The sequence below is a fragment of the Saccopteryx bilineata genome, chromosome 5 (genome assembly GCF_036850765.1).
Source record: "Saccopteryx bilineata isolate mSacBil1 chromosome 5, mSacBil1_pri_phased_curated, whole genome shotgun sequence".
NCBI classification, from domain to species: Eukaryota; Metazoa; Chordata; class Mammalia; order Chiroptera; family Emballonuridae; genus Saccopteryx; species Saccopteryx bilineata.
The window spans coordinates 137,412,285-137,430,098 of NC_089494.1; the positions used below are offsets into that span (position 1 = coordinate 137,412,285).

A 17,814-nucleotide genomic window follows, 5' to 3' on the forward strand; every position below is an offset into this window, starting at 1 on the left:
TATAATACTCATGCCTAAATAAATTCGTAATAGACCCAATTACTATTGTAATTATCAGAAATCTTCCTGTTGCCTCTCAGTTCCAAAAGTGTGTATCATGTAATATATAGGGTTGTTGGGGTTTTTTACTGTATTTATTTTGATGTAATATAATTGTTAGGAGAGTTTTTACTGTATTTTTAAGCTGGCTTCTACATTTGAACTGAAATTATATTATAAAAATTATAAATTTAAAAATTTAAATTGTTTCTCCAGGCCTGTATAAAGGGATTCCACTGTGTTCTAAATCATTACATTGAGTCTGCTTAAAACTGTTTATTTAATTGAAGAATACATGTTTTGGCCCTGGCCGGTTGGCTCAGTGGTAGAGCATCAGCCTGGCGTGCAGGAGTCCCGGGTTCGATTCCCAGCCAGGGTACACAGGAGAAGCACCCATCTGCTCTCCACCCTTTCCCCTCTCCTTCTTCTCTGTCTCTCTCTTCCCCTCCTGCAACCAAGGCTCCATTGGAGCAAAGTTGGCCCGGCACTGAGGATGGCTCTGTGGCCTCTGCCTCAGGCACTAGAATGGCTCTGGTTGCAACAGAGTGACGCCCCGGATGGGCAGAGCATCGCCCCCTGGTGAGCATGCCGGGTGGATCCCGGTCGGTTGCATGCGGGAGTCTGTCTGACTGCCTCCCCGTTTCCAACTTCAGAAAAATACAAAAAAAAAAAAAGAAAAAAAGAGCCTGACCTGTGGTGGCGCAGTGGATAAAGCATCGACCTGGAAACACTGAGGTCGCCAGTTCGAAACCCTGGACCTGCCTGGTCAAGGTACATATGGGAGTTGATGCTTCCTGCTCCTCCCCCCTTCTCTCTCTCTCTTTCTATCTCTCTCTCTCTCCTCTCTAAAATGAATAAATTAAAAAAAAATTTTAAAAAGAATTCATGTTTTGCCTAAAATAATCAACAGCTATAGAAACAGAAATTCTTAATAACTATCTGGTAAAATTTCAGAAATTTGTTCTTGTTCTTGCTTTTAATATTTTTTATTTGAATTACAGTTGATACTCAATATTATATTAGTTTCAGGTGTACTGCATAGTGGTTAGACATTCATATAAATTACGAGGTAATCTCCCCAGTAAGTCTAGAATCCCCGACTCCATAAATAGTTAAGTACTATTGACTCTGTTCTCTATGCTGCATTTTGTATCCCCATGACTATTTTGTAACTACCAATTTATGTTTATCTCTTCAACTTTTTCTCCAACCCCCCCAACCTGATTACCATTTGTTTGTTTTCTGTTTCTATTAATTTGTTCCATTACTTTGTTCTATAGATTCCCCATATAAGTAAAATTATATACTATTTGTCTTTTCTTTTTTATTTATGTCACTTAGCACAATACCCTCTAGGTCTGTGCATGTTATCACAAATGATAAGATCTCATCCTTTTTTTTTTTTTTTTTGTATTTTTCTGAGGCTGGAAATGGGGAGGCAGTCAGACAGACTCCCGCATGCGCCCGACCGAGATCCACCTGGCATGCCCACCAGGGGGCGATGCTCTGCCCATCCGGGACGTTGCTCCATTGCGACCAGAGCCACTCTAGCGCCTGGGGCAGAGGCCATGGAGCCATCCCCAGCGCCCGGGCCATCTTTTGCTCCAATGGAGCCTCGGCTGCAGGAGGTGAAGAGAGAGACAGAGAGGAAGGAGAGGGGGAGGGGTGGAGAAGCAGATGGGCGCCTCTCCTGTATGCCCTGGCCGGGAATCAAACCCGGGACTCCTGCACGCCAGGCCAACGCTCTACCACTGAGCCAACTGGCCAGGGCCTCATCCTTTTTTTATGTCTGAGTAATCTTCCCTTTTATATATGTACCACCTTATTTATCAAGTCATCTATCAGTGGACACTGGTTGCTTCCATATCTTGGCTATTGTAAATAATGCTGCAGTGAACATAGGGATGCATTTATCTTTTTGACTTAGTGTTTTGGCTTTCTTCAAATAAATACCCAGAAGTGGATTGGTGGGTCATATGGTAGTGCTATTTGTAATTTATTGAGAACCTTCTGTACTGTTTTCCACAGTGGCTGCAGTATTTTGCATTCCTACCAATAGTGCACCAAGGGACTAGGTTCCCTTTTTTCATATCCTTACAACACTTGTTGTTTGTTGATTTATTGATGATAGACATTGTGAGAGGTGTGAGGTGATATCACAAATTGGTTTTAATTTGTATTCCTCTGATGATTAGTGATGTTGAGCATCTTTTTTCATATTTCTGTTGGCCATCTATATATCCAACATTCTGTGGAGAAATGGTTATTCAAGTCCTGTGTTCATTTAGTAGATAACATGGTGTTGGTAACTGCCTGTGCTTGGCTTGAAGTTCCTGGGAGATACTATGTTGTGATCGGGTTTGGCTGCTACTGGGGCTTAGCAAGAGTTACAGGGCATGCCAAGACCAGATGCTGCTTGTTTGGAGTTCATGAACCTTTGAGAGATTTTAGAGGAGTCCACATCATGAACCAAGGCCAGCAGCTTGTGAATAACAGCTGAGACATCCTTCCTGATTCTTAACCAACACACATGGGTGTAGGACCAGTCCATTTTACCTCTTATCCTTCTTACCAGTCTTGACTTGGCTTCTTTTGATATTCTTAGTTATAAGAATTCTGTTCAACTAGTCCTCAGGTTTTCTCAAAGGTGGCTGTTCTAAGACAGGGTTGTCCACTCTCTTCACTCTTATTTAACGTGGTACTAGAGGTTCTAGCCAGAGCAATCAGACAAGACAAAGAAATAAAAGGCATCCATATCGGAAAAGAAGAAGTAAAGGTATCACTTTTTGCAGATGATATAATCCTATACATCAAAAACCCCAAAGAATCCACAAAAAGACTACTAGAAACAATAAGCCAATACAGTAAGGTCGCAGGATACAAAATTAACATACAGAAGTCAATAGCCTTTCTATATGCCAACAATGAAACAATTGAGAACAAACTCAAAAGAATAATCCCCTTCATGATTGCAACAAAAAAAATAAAATACTTAGGAATAAACATAACAAAGAGTGTAAAGGACTTATATAATGAAAACTATAAACCATTGTTAAGGGAAATCGAAAAAGATATAATGAGATGGAAGAATATACCTTGTTCTTGGCTAGGAAGAATAAATATAATCAAGATGGCTATATTACCCAAAGCAATATACAAATTTAATGCAATTCCCATCAAACTTCCAATGAAGTTTTTTAAAGAAATAGAGCAAAAAATCATCAGATTTATATGGAACTATAAAAAACCCCGAATAGCCAAAGCAATCCTAAAGAAAAAGAATGAAGCTGGGGGCATTACAATACCTGACTTCAAACTATATTATAGGGCCACGACAATCAAAACAGCATGGTATTGGCAGAAAAATAGACAGACCAATGGAACAGAATAGAAAGTCTAGAAATAAAACCACATATATATAGTCAAATAATTTTTTATAAAGGGGCCAACAACACACAATGGAGAAAAGAAAGCCTCTTCAATAAATGGTGCTGGGAAAACTGGAAAGCCACATGCAAAAGAATGAAACTGGACTACAGTCTCTCCCCCTGTACAAAAATTAACTCAAAATGGATCAAAGATCTAAACATAAGACCTGAAACAATTAAGTACATAGAAGAAGACATAGGTACTCAACTCATGGACCTATGAGTTTTAAAGAGCATTTTATGAATTTGACTCCAATGGCAAGAGAAGTGAAGGCAAAAATTAATGAATGGGACTACATCAGACTAAGAAGTTTTTGCTCAGCAAGAGAAACTGATAACAAAATAAACAGAAAGCCAACTAAATGGGAAATGATATTTTCAAACAACAGCTCAGATAAGGGCCTAATATCCAAAATATACAAAGAACTCATAAAACTCAACAACAAACAAACAAACAATCCAATAAAAAAATGGGAAGAGGATATGAACAGACACTTCTCCCAGGAAGAAATACAAATGGCCAACAGATATATGAAAAGATGCTCATCTTCTTTAGCTATTAGAGAAATGCAAATCAAAACGGCAATGAGATACCACCTCACACCTGTTCGATTAGCTATTATTAGCAAGACAGGTAATAGCAAATGTTGGAGAGGCTGTGGAGAAAAAGGAACCCTCATCCACTGTTGGTGGGAATGTAAAGTAGTACAACCATTATGGAAGAAAGTATGGTTGTTCCTCAAAAAACTGAAAATAGAACTACCTTATGACCCAGCAATCCCTCTACTGGGTATATACCCCAAAAACTCAGAAACACTGATAAGTAAAGACACATGCAGCCCCATGTTTATTGCAGCATTGTTCACAGTGGCCAGAACATGGAAACAACCAAAAATCCCATCAATAGATGACTGGATAAAGAAGATGTGGCACATATACACTATGGAATACTACTCAGCCATAAGAAATGATGAAATCGGAACATTTACAGCAAAATGGTGGGATCTTGATAACATGATACGAAGCGAAATAAGTAAATCAGAAAAAACCAGGAACTGCATTATTCCATACGTAGGTGGGACATAAAAATGAAACTAAGAGACATTGATAAGAGTGTGGTGGTTACGGGGGGGAGGGGGGAATGGGAGAGGGAAAGGGGGAGGGGGAGGGGCACAAAGAAAGCAAGATAGAAGGTGACAGAGGACAATCTGACTTTGGGTGATGGGTATGCAACATAATTGAACGACAAGATAACCTGGACTTGTTATCTTTGAATATATGTATCCTGATTTATTGATGTCACCCCATTAAAAAAAATAAATTTATTATAAAAAAAAAGAATATTGGGAAACTTGCTTGTAATAAACCTTATAAATTATATTGATTTATTTGCATGTTCATATTTTCCATACCACGTGGCAATGCAGACATATATGGAAAACATGGCACACACAAACCCATGAAGAGAAGCATACAAAAGAATCCCATATGTACAAATACATGCAAAAGTGGAAAATTTGATAAAAGAATGAGATGGAGTATGATTAATTTTTCATTAAAACATTAAAATAATTTATGTATCAAAAAAAAAAAGGTGGCTGTTCTACAGTTTAATTGTAATTTTGATGTAGTCATGGGAGGAGTCAAGCACAACATTTACATACTCTGCCATCTTGACCAGAGAAACCAAGAAACAAATTTTTCTGTTATATTTTTTAAAATATTTACCCAAAGCTTTGTATCACCTTTTAAAAGTTCAAATTTCAAATTTTTATTATTATAGTTACTTAAATATTTACTTTAAATTCCTGTACCACTATAAGCTCCTGGAGGTTAGGAAACACAATTGTGCATGTCCTGGGAAATAAGATCTTGCATGTCAGAAGCATTTTTTATACTTTTGAATGTGTATAAATGAACAGACAAGTGGAGTTCTGTGTAATGAAATGTTAGAAGTAATATATTAAGAATCAAGTGTCTTAATTAAATGTTTTTAGTTTCTAGAAAAGTACTTAACTACAATATTCCCTTTTAGTGTTTAGGATAGATAAGTTCAATTGAGTTATGATGAGGAAATATGTCATAAGGAAGAAAGGATGAAGAGTATTTGGTAATCTAGAAACAAGGTTATCATATATTTTTTAGTATCTTCAATTGTAAGCTTATAATTTAAGACTAAAATTTTTTAACCTTTTCTTAGCCTCATCTCATGTTCCATTAAAAGTATCTTTTCAAGCCATACATTTTTTTTTAGAATTCTGATTATCAGTTCTCTTTCCAAGTAGAAAATGGATGTGTTGGGAATATTCCTTTTTCTTTCTTTGTTGTAAAAATTTACAGTTGACTATGTTGAAATAATTGAATGACTTATAGTGAGAAAATTAAACTATTTTAGTGGTATATAAAAAGAAAGAATTATAGAGTAATTCAAATCAGTATTATTAGGGATATACTATGACCAAAAGCCTCTATTTTATGTATGTATTTTTTATGTTTTTTTTTACATTTTATATTTAAAATATTTATTTTTTAATTGTATATATTTATATAGTTATAAAATTTTTATATATTTTATTATACATTAAAATATATACAGTTTTGGCCCTGGCTGGTTGGCTTAGTGGTAGAACGTTGACCCGGCGTGTGGAAGTCCTAAGTTCGATTCCTAGGTTTGATTCCAAATCAGGGCACACCGAGAGGTGACCATCTGCTTCTCCCCACCCCTCCCCTCTCCCCTTTCTCTCTCTTTCTCCCTCTCTCTCTCTTCCCCTCCGGCATCCATGGCTCGATTGATTCAAGCACACTGACCCCAGGTGCTGAGGATGGTTCCTTGGAGCCTCCGCCTCAGGTACTAAAAATAGCTCAGTTGCAACTATTGGCCTCAGATGGACTGAGCATTAAGCCTGTTGGTGGGGTCACCGGGTGGATCCCAGTCCGGGTGCATGTGAGGAGTTTGTCTATCTCCCCCCCTTCACTTAAAAATACACACACACACACACACACACACATATGCACACAATTTTATATTTATAAAAATGTATAAAATAATCTGTTATATTTTATGTTTGCTGTAATATAGTTATATAATTTTATAAAATTCATTTATTTAAATAACATAATAAACAATATAAAACAAATGCATTTGTTGATAGTACATTCCTAAGAATACTGATGTACTACTCGTATTTTGTAAATATATTCATTTGTACTGAAATTCTATGTATTTTTCTCTACATATTATATTGTACTTATGCTTTCCCTTTGTTCTTGTATTAAGCATATACTTTCCCCACCCTTTTTTCTTGTTGTACCACCAGGATTATTTTTTCCTTGCAGAAACATTTCTTCAGTGCCTGTTTTTTCAGTGCCTATCTCCTCCATTGTCGACATGTTTGGTCATAGCTTTCTATTTAATGTGTGTGGCTTGCATTTGTAAATCATTGTCCACAGGGCTGGTCTTGTCTTTTTCCTTCCCTTCCCTTCCCTTCCCTTCCCTTCCCTTCCCTTCCCTTCCCTTCCCTTCCCTTCCCTTCCCTTCCCTCCCCTCCCCTCCCCTCCCCTCCCCTCCCTTCCCTTCCCTTCTCTCCCCTCCCCTCCCCTCCCCTCCCCTCCCCTCCCCTTTCCTAGCTGAATTTAAGTAATCATTTCTTCTTAGCTTTTTGATAAACAGAATAGAAGCAACTTTGTACTGTTTGCAATTCTAACACATCTAAATAAGATGCTACTTAAAACTAAACTGTATACCCCCCCCACACACACACAGGAGAGTTCATGTAAATATAAATCATGCAAACACATTACAAAATTTAACAAACGAGTAATTTAAATTTCTTAATTTCTTGCAGTAGTACTCTGAACTACCTAGGGATAAATTTTATAATCTCATGGATTTCATAGTATTTAGATAATATTCATCATTTAGGGGTAAAAAGTTAACATTTTGGGGCTTACTATGTTATGTCTCATAATCCTCATCCCAGGAGAAAAAATGTATGTTAGTTTATGGAATGACTCCATTTTTTAATGAGATCACATAGTAATGGTGCATATGATCATTACTGTTATCAAATTTAATACTTAAAGATATGATTTTTTTCCAGAATGTCATGAAACCAAGCTTAGCAAAGCTAATGACTGCTATTCGACAATCCCAAAAAAACAGTAAGTTATTGGAAGACTGTTCTTGTGTTATTCCCAGATTTGAGGTTATTGCAATATTCATGTATTCTTTACTTTTCTTTATTGTAGTAGAAGGAAAATATCCCTTTGTGAGACCAGAAAATAGGACCTTCTGTGAAGACTGTACTTTTCATAGTGAAAATGAAGACATGGTTGAAACCCTTCCCAACACATCAGAAAACGTCCAAGGCTTTTCTCAACCCGCCTTGGCATCGCTTGGACCTTTTCTCAAAGTTCCTCCCATGTCTTCAGCAGTCATTGATGTTACAAAGGTAAGTTGTTTTGTTTTATTTTAAATGTCTTTTCCCCATGATTCTTCACATATTGTCCCCAACTCTCAGCAGAGTGGGATTAGAGGGATCACACTTCAACATAATAAAAACTATTTATGACAGACCAACAGCTAGCATCATACTTAATGGGAAATGCTAAAACCATTTTGATTAAGATCAGATCATGTTTTACATTTTAAAACCATTATTAAATGGGCTCATTTAAAACATGACAGTTAACATTGTTCTCTAAGCAGCTACTTCATTGCAGTGGCTGTAAAGATTTATATTATGCAGAAGACACGTGAATGATTTATTCTGTCCTCAATGGAGGGAGAGCTGCTTGTGTCGCCATTATAAACAGTGATACATGGAACATCTCTGAGCTCTGGTCTGTGGCCTCCTCCAGGGCAGGGTCAGACTGAGCAGGACTGGGAGGCCACAGACTACTGCAGACTCCCTGCCCATGTTCTCTGAGTGCCTGTCACAGTGCTTCACTTTAGAACTTGTTCAGGATTGGGGAACAAAGGAAGAAACAAACAAGAGGAAGTTGTGAAATGGAAGCAGGAGGGAGAGGACAGCAGAGCAGAATGTGGTCCCAGCATGAGCTTGGGAGCCAGGCAGCCTTGAGCCCTCTCTATACCATCTCCCAGCTGCAAGACTGTGGGCAGCTCACCCAGCCTTGGAGACCTAGGTTCTGATTGATCTTTTCTAATAACATATGCAATTAATGGACACATGTGCTCACATTAAATGAATGAAATCACAATTTATGATATTTTTCTGATAAAAGTGCTTGCTATTATAAAATAATAAGATTATCAACAGTATACAGATTATCTCTGAAAAATGACTTTTTAAAATATCTCCAACAATGGGTACATTTCATATTATTCTTAAGAAACTTTATTAATTGTAGTGTTCATATTTGTTAAACCTAACATGAAAATTCTTTCATATCTAAGTGCCAGATGTCCTGGTGACTTGATTTTTCAGCCCCTTTTTCATCAGCCCTCCTTGATAATCATAAATGTATTTGAAGACTTTTAAGTATTCAAATTGGATAGTCATGGTTTTATTAGTTTGTTTATCCTTTTTTCTTTCTTTTTTTTTTAAATGAGAAGAGGTTAGCTAGTGAGACAGATTCTGCATGCACCCCTAGAGGAATCGATCTTGCAACCTTAGTCTGGGGCCGTCACTTAGACCAACTGAGCTATCCTCAGTGCCCAGGGATGATGCTGGAACCAGTTGAGCCACTGGCTGCAAGAGGAAAAGAGAGAGAGAAGGGGAAGAGGGAGGGAAAAAAGCAGATGGTCACTTGTCATGCGTGCGCTGACCAGGGATTGAACCTGTATGCTGAGCTGATGCTCTATACACTGAAGCAACTAGCCAGGGTAGTTAGTTTTAATACTGGATATTTTTATACATCTTTAACTACCATCATAGGTAGAGTAGAGAGGCAATTAGAGCCATCAGTGTGCTGTTGACATGGGAAAAAGAAAACCATATATATTTTAAAATAGGTTTATATATCTTTTATACATCATAGTGGTACTTAAAAAATGCCTCATAATTCTATAATCACATAAGTATTTCTCTTCTATAATTGAAAATATTTCTTTTAAAATTAGTTTTTGAAAAGGAAATTTCTTCTAAAATTGTGAATTGGTATTTTACCATTAATTTTTTTTATTACACTTAAAATACTTATTACTAAAATAACCTGAAAATGTTTGCATAATTTATAAAGGGTATTTTATATTGTTGAAAGAAATTTTAAAATGTGTAGTTAAAAAATTATATCCCGTGTTATTTTTCCCTACTCTTTCAAAATTTCAGAAGTTCTATGTAGGTTTGCATTATTAAATTATATCAGCGTATGTCTTTTACAAGTATCAATCTTTTAGCATCATATGTATTTCTTGAATACAGTCATCTATTTTTACTTCAAGTGTATTTATCTAGGTCTTTCTGCTCCCTGGCCGCCTGAATTTGATATGCGCCAAACTGAGGACATTGCCCAGCTCTTTTCTGTTTCCTGACTCACTGTAACCTCTGCTGTCTTTTTCTCCATCCTCATGAATGGCAGCTCTGAGGCACGAAACATCCCAACTTCAGCCCTCCCTGAAATCACCACATCTAGTCACTCACCTGCTACCAGTTTTTAGACCAGTAATTTATTTACTGCAGTAATTTACTGTCCCCTTTTTTATTTTGAAATACTCTTTTTTTTAAATTAATTTGTTTACTTATTTATTTATTTTTTACAGAGACAGTGAGTCAGAGAGAGGGATAGACAGGGATAGACAGGGACAGACAGACAGGAACGGAGAGAGATGAGAAGCATCAATCATCAGTTTTTCATTGCGTGTTGCAACACCTTAGTTGTTCATTGACTGCGTTCCCACATGCGCCTTGACCGCGGACCCTCAGCAGACCGAGCAACCCCCTGCTGGAGCCAGCGACCTTGGGTTCAAGCTGGTGGGCTCTTCCTCAAACCAGATGAGCCCGCACTCAAGCTGGCGACCTCGGGGTCTCGAACCCGAGTCCTCCGAATCCCAGTCCGATGCTCTATCCACTGCGCCACCGCCTGGTCAGGCTGAAACACTCTTTTCCAGTTTGAATCCCCCACATTCATCTTTGCACTGCTGCCGGAGTGACTGCTCTCAAGTGTATTGTGATGATGTAACTCCCCTGCCCATTTGGTGACTGGCCATTCCATGAGGGTAAACTCATATGCGAGTTTTAGGTTAAGCTCTGATTCTCCAGTGTCCTCTCTCCATCGCGTTTTCACCAGTCCTGTTTTCCCACGTGACTATGGAACCCTCACTCACTGCGTTGTCTCAGACCTTATGCTTTTCCTCATGCTGCCCTTTACAGAATGTCCTTCACACCCTCCCTCTGCACTTAATGTATCTTTCGAGATAAATCTCTCATTTCCAGAGCTTCCCAGTGACAACACTGTTGTCTCTTTTGTGCCCTTGCTGTAGTTTAGTGTCTTCAGTTGTACAACGGGCAACTTTTCTTAGTGATTTCATGCAGCTCTACCCCTACTAGAATGCAGGGCAAAGCCTTTTATTTATATGTCTAGCCTCTCCCAGGTTAATGCCTACAGTCAATGTTTGCTGTCTTACTGACTGAAGGATTGAGTGACTGAGCAAGTGAATGAATATAACAGTTTTGTAAAGTTGGATTTTTGTTTTATTTTGTTTTCATAGGAAGAAGCAAGTGTTCCACAGAACAAAACAGATAATAACAATTTGACTTATGTTGATGAAGAACACAAAAATAATAGTGGTGGTAAGTTAGTGACTATGAATTTTTCCTGTGCTTAAATGCTAGTATACACAGATCTTATTTTTGTACATCCAAATCTGTTATCCACTTTTAAAGTATATGTTTTGCTATCTTTATTCAAAAGTATGCCAACTACTACCATCTTTTTCTTCCTACAAACGCTTCGACCTTCTGAAAATCTTTTCTGATATTACTTTTATTTGATCAAACTATTTGTAAATGGAGATAGACCTATATATGTATTTATAATTCATAGTAAAAATGTTCACATTAATGTTTCTGTGACTACTATTTTATAGATAAAATGTCAGCATTAGGATTAGGAGAAGATAAAATGTCATCACTAGGATTAGGAGAAGATGAAGATGTAGAATCACCTTGGGATTCTGAGGTACTATCTTTTATTTTTATTATTATTATAAATATCAGCATTGTGATATTAAAACATATAGGGAGATAATTTGACTTTAGGTGAGGGGTATGCAACATAATCAAATGTCAAAATAATCTGGAGATGTTTTCTCTGAACATATGTACCCTGATTTATCAATGTCACCCCATTAAAATTAATTAAAAAAAAACAGATAGGGGATGCTTTGACTTTACTTTCTCACATCTATATTGACCCATAAAAATTATTTCTTATGTTTTTTAACCTATAATTAATAAAATAACTATGTGCTAAATGCAGTGCTGGGCAAACGTAGGTTTACAGTTGTTTGTGTGGAAAATAATACAGTGTTTAATCCCGTGCTTCACACAGTCACACCAGTAAACCTACGTCTGCTCCATGCTGTGTAGTGATACTGCAGAATCCAATTCTGCTCATTTACAAGATTCATTTATGAAATTAGTGTAGTATATTATATAAAATTAAGGCTTTGAATGTATAAGTAATCAATTTGGGTTCTGGAGTTTATTTAAAAACTAAAAAATTATTATAACTCATCCTGTGCCAAGTGTATGTTACTGTGGTTTATATGGACACGTGAAACTCCTAATGAGATTTAGTGAGAAACAATTTGGATTACAGTTTTTTCTATCTTCATACTTGGAAAGGATTGTTCTATTTATTTATTTTTTTGGTATTTTTCTGAAGTTGGAAATGGGGAGGCAGTCAGACAGACTCCCGCATGCGCCTGACCAGGATCTACCCGGCATGCCCACCAGGGGGCGATGCTCTGCCCATCTAGGGTGTCGCTCTGTTGCAACCAGGGCCATTCTAGTGCCTAAGGCAGAGGCCACAAAGCCATCCTCAGCGCCCGGGCCAACTTTGCTCCAATGGAACCTGGCTGCAGGCGGGGAAGAGAGAGACAGAGAGGAAGGAGAGGGGCAGGGGAGGAGAAGCAGATGGGTGCTACTCCTGTGTGCCCTGGCCTGGAGTCGAACCCAGGACTCCTGCACGCCAGGCCGACGCTCTACCACTGAGCAAACCGGCCAAGGTTAACAAAGTATTGTTCTATTTGGGTTGTCAAGTAGGTTTGCAAGGAACATTTCCTGAGAAAGAAAAGCATGGTGAATAGTGGTAAGCATGTAGCAGTAGAATAACACCTGTTTGGATTGGCAGTGTTTTCATAATCACAGCTGGTTTGGGTCGTTCAAAGGGCATGCTGTGAGTACCCGTGTGGCAGCCATAAGTGTAAAGCATGCTGAGCTGTTCTGAGGTGACAACTGTGGGAAGAGACACGGGGCTGCATCTGCCGCCTAATGGTGCTGACACTGCATATGAAGTCAGGTGCTGCCAGCAGTCCCGGTCAGTCACTTCTTGGGACATCTTACTTTAACCTGTTGGAACGTCAGTGACCTCGTTCGTAATAAGGGTGCCAGTACCCACCTGTCACCTATGTGTGACGAACCAGTGTGGTAACAAATGTGAAAACACTCTGTAAACCGTAAAGGATGCTATGGAAATGTAAGGCCCAGTGATCCCCATGGTATTCAGGGACTTATGAAATACTGAGCACACTTTTTGTAAACCTGAAGGACAATAAAGTGGCTGTAGGGTAAAGACAGAGGTGACGGTCGGAGGGCTCTGTGGATCTCTAGTGCGGGTGGGGTGCTAAGTTTCTGTGGACTGCTCTCAGGGACCTGTCCCGAGGTCTGTGCTGCGCTGGCACCAGAAGCCTTGATGAGATCTCACGTTTTGACATTAAATAATTTTCTGTTATTGAATACCAACTATGTGCCGGGCAGTAGACACTGAACGTACAGGTTCAGGGGTTAGGCTGCAGTGAAGGGGAGGGGCATAAAAACAAGTAAACAGCAATCCAGTGTAAGTCAGTGTCAGTGCTTTGTATAGGGGGAATGGAGAATGTTAGGTTAGAGAATATGGGGGACATGGAGGACCCAGGTTTGAAACCCCGAGGTCACCGGCTTGAGCATAGGCTCATCTGGCTTGAGTGCGGGCTCACCAGCTTGAGTGTGGGATCATAGACATGTCCCCGTGGCCGCTGGCTTGAAGCTCAAGGCCGTTGGCCTGAGCAAGGGGTCCCTCACTCTGCTGTAGCCCCCCGGTCAAGGCGTATAGGAGAAAACAGTCAATGAACAACTAAAAAGGAGCCACAACGAAGAATTGATGATTCTCATTTCTCTCCATTCCTGCTTGTCTGTCCCTGTGTGTCCCTCTCTCTGACTCTGTCTCTGTCACAAAAAAGAAATTAAAAAAATAACAATAATTTGTTTGAAAAAGTATTTAAAATGTCCTCTCATTTCAGTGGGGAATGCAAAGTAGAGTTAGGTATTTTAAAGTTAGTTCCATGTTAAAATGTGCATACACATCAGTATTTTCTCTACAAAAGTACCTTCTCTGACTTTTCTTGCTCAATATGCAGCCAGTAGCCAAATAAAGATAAAAGAAAGCTTGCTCTAGAGACCACATGTGAGGGGAGCTAGTTAAATGTTTCAGTCAACAGGTTTTCTTATTTTTAAGTCTAAATGCTTTTGAAGTGTGAAATTGAGATGTTTTTGTAGAAAGGGGTTAGGAAATCTTATGTAATGCATTATCAATACAAATCGTAACAGAGTTCCTCTACAAGTCTCCCACAGAAGTCTGTTGATGACTTACCTGAGGCTGCAGATCAAAGAGGAAAAGATACACTAAATGGGCAAGTAGAAGGTAAGAACTGTATTTGTTTTAAAAAGTCTTTTGACAGAATGTTGATTAACATGAATTTCTCACATATTCTAAAAGCATAGAAAGTCTTGGTCAAACGCATAGTGAGTAAAGGAGAAATGAAAGGAGGTAGCTGTGAATCTTACCAGTGCCAGCAAGGGAGCTACTGAGGTGTCCCGCAGGTGCTGAAGTGTCAGTTCCATTTCAGGAGACACTGAGGCCCAGGAGAGTCGGGTGTAAGGAGGAGGAAAAGAACAAAATAGGGAGTGAAGAGTGAGAAAGGCAGAAATCACAGGGAGTAAGTGAAGGAAACGGAAGCAGGTATATGTGGTGGGAGGTGATAAACTAGTGCTTCAGAGAAAGAAGAGCAGCGTATCTCTAGTTGGCAAGAACGGAGAGAGAGACCCCAGTCCTAGAGCTCCTCAGAGCAGGGGAGGCACGGCGGAGTACAGGAAGCGAGTGAAAGGGGGGAGGATGAAGACCACAGATCTGGAAATTTCTTTTGAAGAGGAAAGGGAGAGAGTGAAGAGAAGGAGGGAGAGAGGAAGGCATGAGCTGGGTGATTTGGAGTTGAGGAGGGAATGTGAGAGCCCTCACTTGAGATGACTGGGATCCTGGCCCCAGGACAGGAGATGAGGTCACCACTGCTCCAGAGTACAGGGAGCAGGATGGGGCGAGCCTGGGGTGACCGTGGCCCCTCGTTTGCCCTCCTCGTGGTCACCAGGCACCCAAGGTACAAGTTACATTGGTATTTATAGTACGGTGAGAGTCATTTGAATACAGAAGCATTGGCTGGCTTTTATGGTAGCTCAGGTTTTGATAAGATAGCTGTTTTCTAAAACTCCTTTAAAAACCTGTATAGTATACCACACTGATTTTGGAAATAAAAGAGATTAGAGTTTATTCCCTTAAGTGGTACAAATGTTATTTTCAGTATATATTACTGATTTAGAAATAAAAAGGATTTTAATATCTATTTCCATGGCAGTTAAATTCTTTTTGTTTGTAGTAACCATATTTCAATATTCAAAGTTCATTTTACATTATTTCTTAGATGTGTTGTACATACCTTCTTGTATGAGTGGATCAAGAAACTTTAAGATGCCTAAAGTGGAGGATACAAGAAATGTAGGCATACCAGTAGCCCACATTGGTATGAAAAAAAAATGAATACTTTTAATTTAATAACTATTATTCTATAAGTGTATACAAGCAAATCATTTTATAACACTTTCTCTGTTGATAAATGAATTATACATTTGCCGGTTCAAAACCCTGGGCTTGCCCAGTCAAGGTACATATGGGAGTTGATGCTTTCTGCTCCTCTCTCTTTTTTCTCTCTCTCCCCCTCTCTCTCTTTCCTCTAAAATGAATTAATAAAATCTTTAAAAAAATAATATAAGTTAAAAAAAAAGAATTATGCATTCAACTGAACTAACATCACAGTCATGAACTTCCTAAATTCCAGGCCAGATTGAAGAACATTATGATCAACACTTGTAGCATAATAGTATAAGTGATTCTGACATGCTGCAGCAAAGATGTGCTGTTGCATCTGTTTCACCTTTATCCTGTCTGGGTCGTGATTGTCCTCTGGTTAAAGATCACTTTTCTCCCATCAAGCATTATATTCACTTTGGTACTGCACTCGTTTTTATTTTAGTTCAAAGCATAATCTTATTTTTGAAATCTCACCTGCATGTTTTGTTAAACCTTTATTCCCATTTTTACTTCCGTATTTATAGTGTATTCACATTTCTGTCTAGTTGGTGTTCTAATCTGCCTGCCCCTTGAAAAAAAATAGAAAACCACTAACACCAGGAGTAATCACTCCCAAAGCCAGGCGCGAGGATTCAGCTCAGTACTCACTCTGCATGAATGTACAATTACTTCCGTTTCTCATTGGATTGAGTATATGTCCGTTTGTTCTTTAGATTCCCCTGAGAAATATTCTCACTTGAAGGTAATAACTTTCATATTTTTATATTGAAGTATTAACTACAGAGTATATGAAGTATACATTATTTATTAAACATCTTGTTTCAAAACCCATGCAGCCTGCTTTCGAAGTGCAGGACCCCGTTCCTGAGAAAGCAGGAGGGAGAGCGGGCGCACAGCCATCCAGGTCAGGTGAGTGTCTACTGCGTTGCACTCGGGGCAGGAGTACAGGACAGTGGCATGCAGATGGGCTTCTTATTCCTAATTCCTTTTCTTTTTCAAGTTTAATTGTAGGTTTTGACATGAGTAATATAGATGTCATTGTTGGTATCCATGTTTCACAAAAAAGATATTTACAGAAAAAAAGATAACAAAAATGTAAGCTAAAAATAGATGTTTTTACTTTTGTTTTGTTACCTACAGTTCCCAGTGCCTAAAGTTCCCATACTTTTTAGGAATTCCCAGAGGTTAATTTTTATCTCTAAAATTTTTCTACTGTTTTAAAGTGTTTATTTGAAATCTGACCTTTATCTAGAGTAAATCTTCAATTCCTAACATGTCAACAGTGTTTGAACTTTATTCATCTTACTATTGTTACACTGATGATCTTAAGACAACAGATACTGTGATTAGACACATCTTTTATTTTTATTTTTATTTTGTGTGTGGCAGAGACAGAGAGAGTCAGAGAGAGGGACAGATAGGGACAGACAGACAGAAAGGGAGAGAGATGAGAAATATCAGTACTTCGTTGTGGCCCCTTAGTTGTTCATTGATTGCTTTCTCATATGTGCCTTGACCATGGGGCTTCGGCAGACCGAGTGACCCCTTGCTCAAGCTAGCAACCTTGGGTCCAAGCTGGTGAGCCTTGCTCAAACCAGATGAGCCCGCTCTCAAGCTGGCGACCTTGGGGTCTCGAACCTGGGTCCTCCACATCCCAGTCCAATGCTCTATCCGCTGTGCCACCACCTGGTCAGGCTAGACACATCTTTTAAAACAGTAATTCTGAAATCTTTTGGCCTTAGAATCCTTTTATACTTTTAAAAATTATTTAGAATTCCAAAACAAATTTTTAAGTGGGAAGTACTTATTGATAGTTACAATATTAGAAATTCAAACCGAACAAGTTGATAAATAAGTACTAAAATCATACCTTTTATTAGCCATTAAAACTGTACCTACAAACCATTAAGAGCTTTGATGTTATCACATCATGTCTGGAAAATTCTACTGTACACTTATCAGAAAATGAGGGTGAAAGTTACAAATAACAATTAGTATTACTATGAAAATAATCTTGACCACTTGGACCCCTGAACCAATGAGTCTTGATTCCAGGATTCTCAGGTGATACCTGAGTACAGGCAGTCCCTGGATTACGGTTACGAATGACAGAGGTTCTGTAGGTTTGAGATGTTTCTGTACCTTGAACTTTGTGGCATCTAATATTTCCCAGATGCTTTGTTAAAGTTTTCAGTAATTAGAAGTATTTCTTTTTCTTTCTTATTTTTTAAAATCTTTATTTATTGGTTTTAGAAAGAGAGGAAGG

The 17,814-nt window shown here is 38.6% G+C and overlaps 1 protein-coding gene across 3 annotated transcripts in view; it reads left to right on the forward strand.

The window, feature by feature from the left end:
• Nucleotides 1–17,814, forward strand: part of ANKRD26 (ankyrin repeat domain containing 26) — a 99,786-nt gene that overhangs the window by 33,787 nt on the left and 48,185 nt on the right. The window contains exons 9-16 of one of the 3 annotated variants that reach the window (XM_066280250.1): nt 7,568–7,628; nt 7,716–7,918; nt 11,137–11,218; nt 11,515–11,606; nt 14,237–14,330; nt 15,382–15,480; nt 16,262–16,290; nt 16,385–16,457. In XM_066280250.1, coding sequence (XP_066136347.1) covers nt 7,568–7,628; nt 7,716–7,918; nt 11,137–11,218; nt 11,515–11,606; nt 14,237–14,330; nt 15,382–15,480; nt 16,262–16,290; nt 16,385–16,457 — 733 coding nt within the window. The remainder of the gene's footprint in view (nt 1–7,567; nt 7,629–7,715; nt 7,919–11,136; nt 11,219–11,514; nt 11,607–14,236; nt 14,331–15,381; nt 15,481–16,261; nt 16,291–16,384; nt 16,458–17,814) is intronic. The other 2 variants (XM_066280251.1, XM_066280252.1) reach the window with 2 other exon arrangements.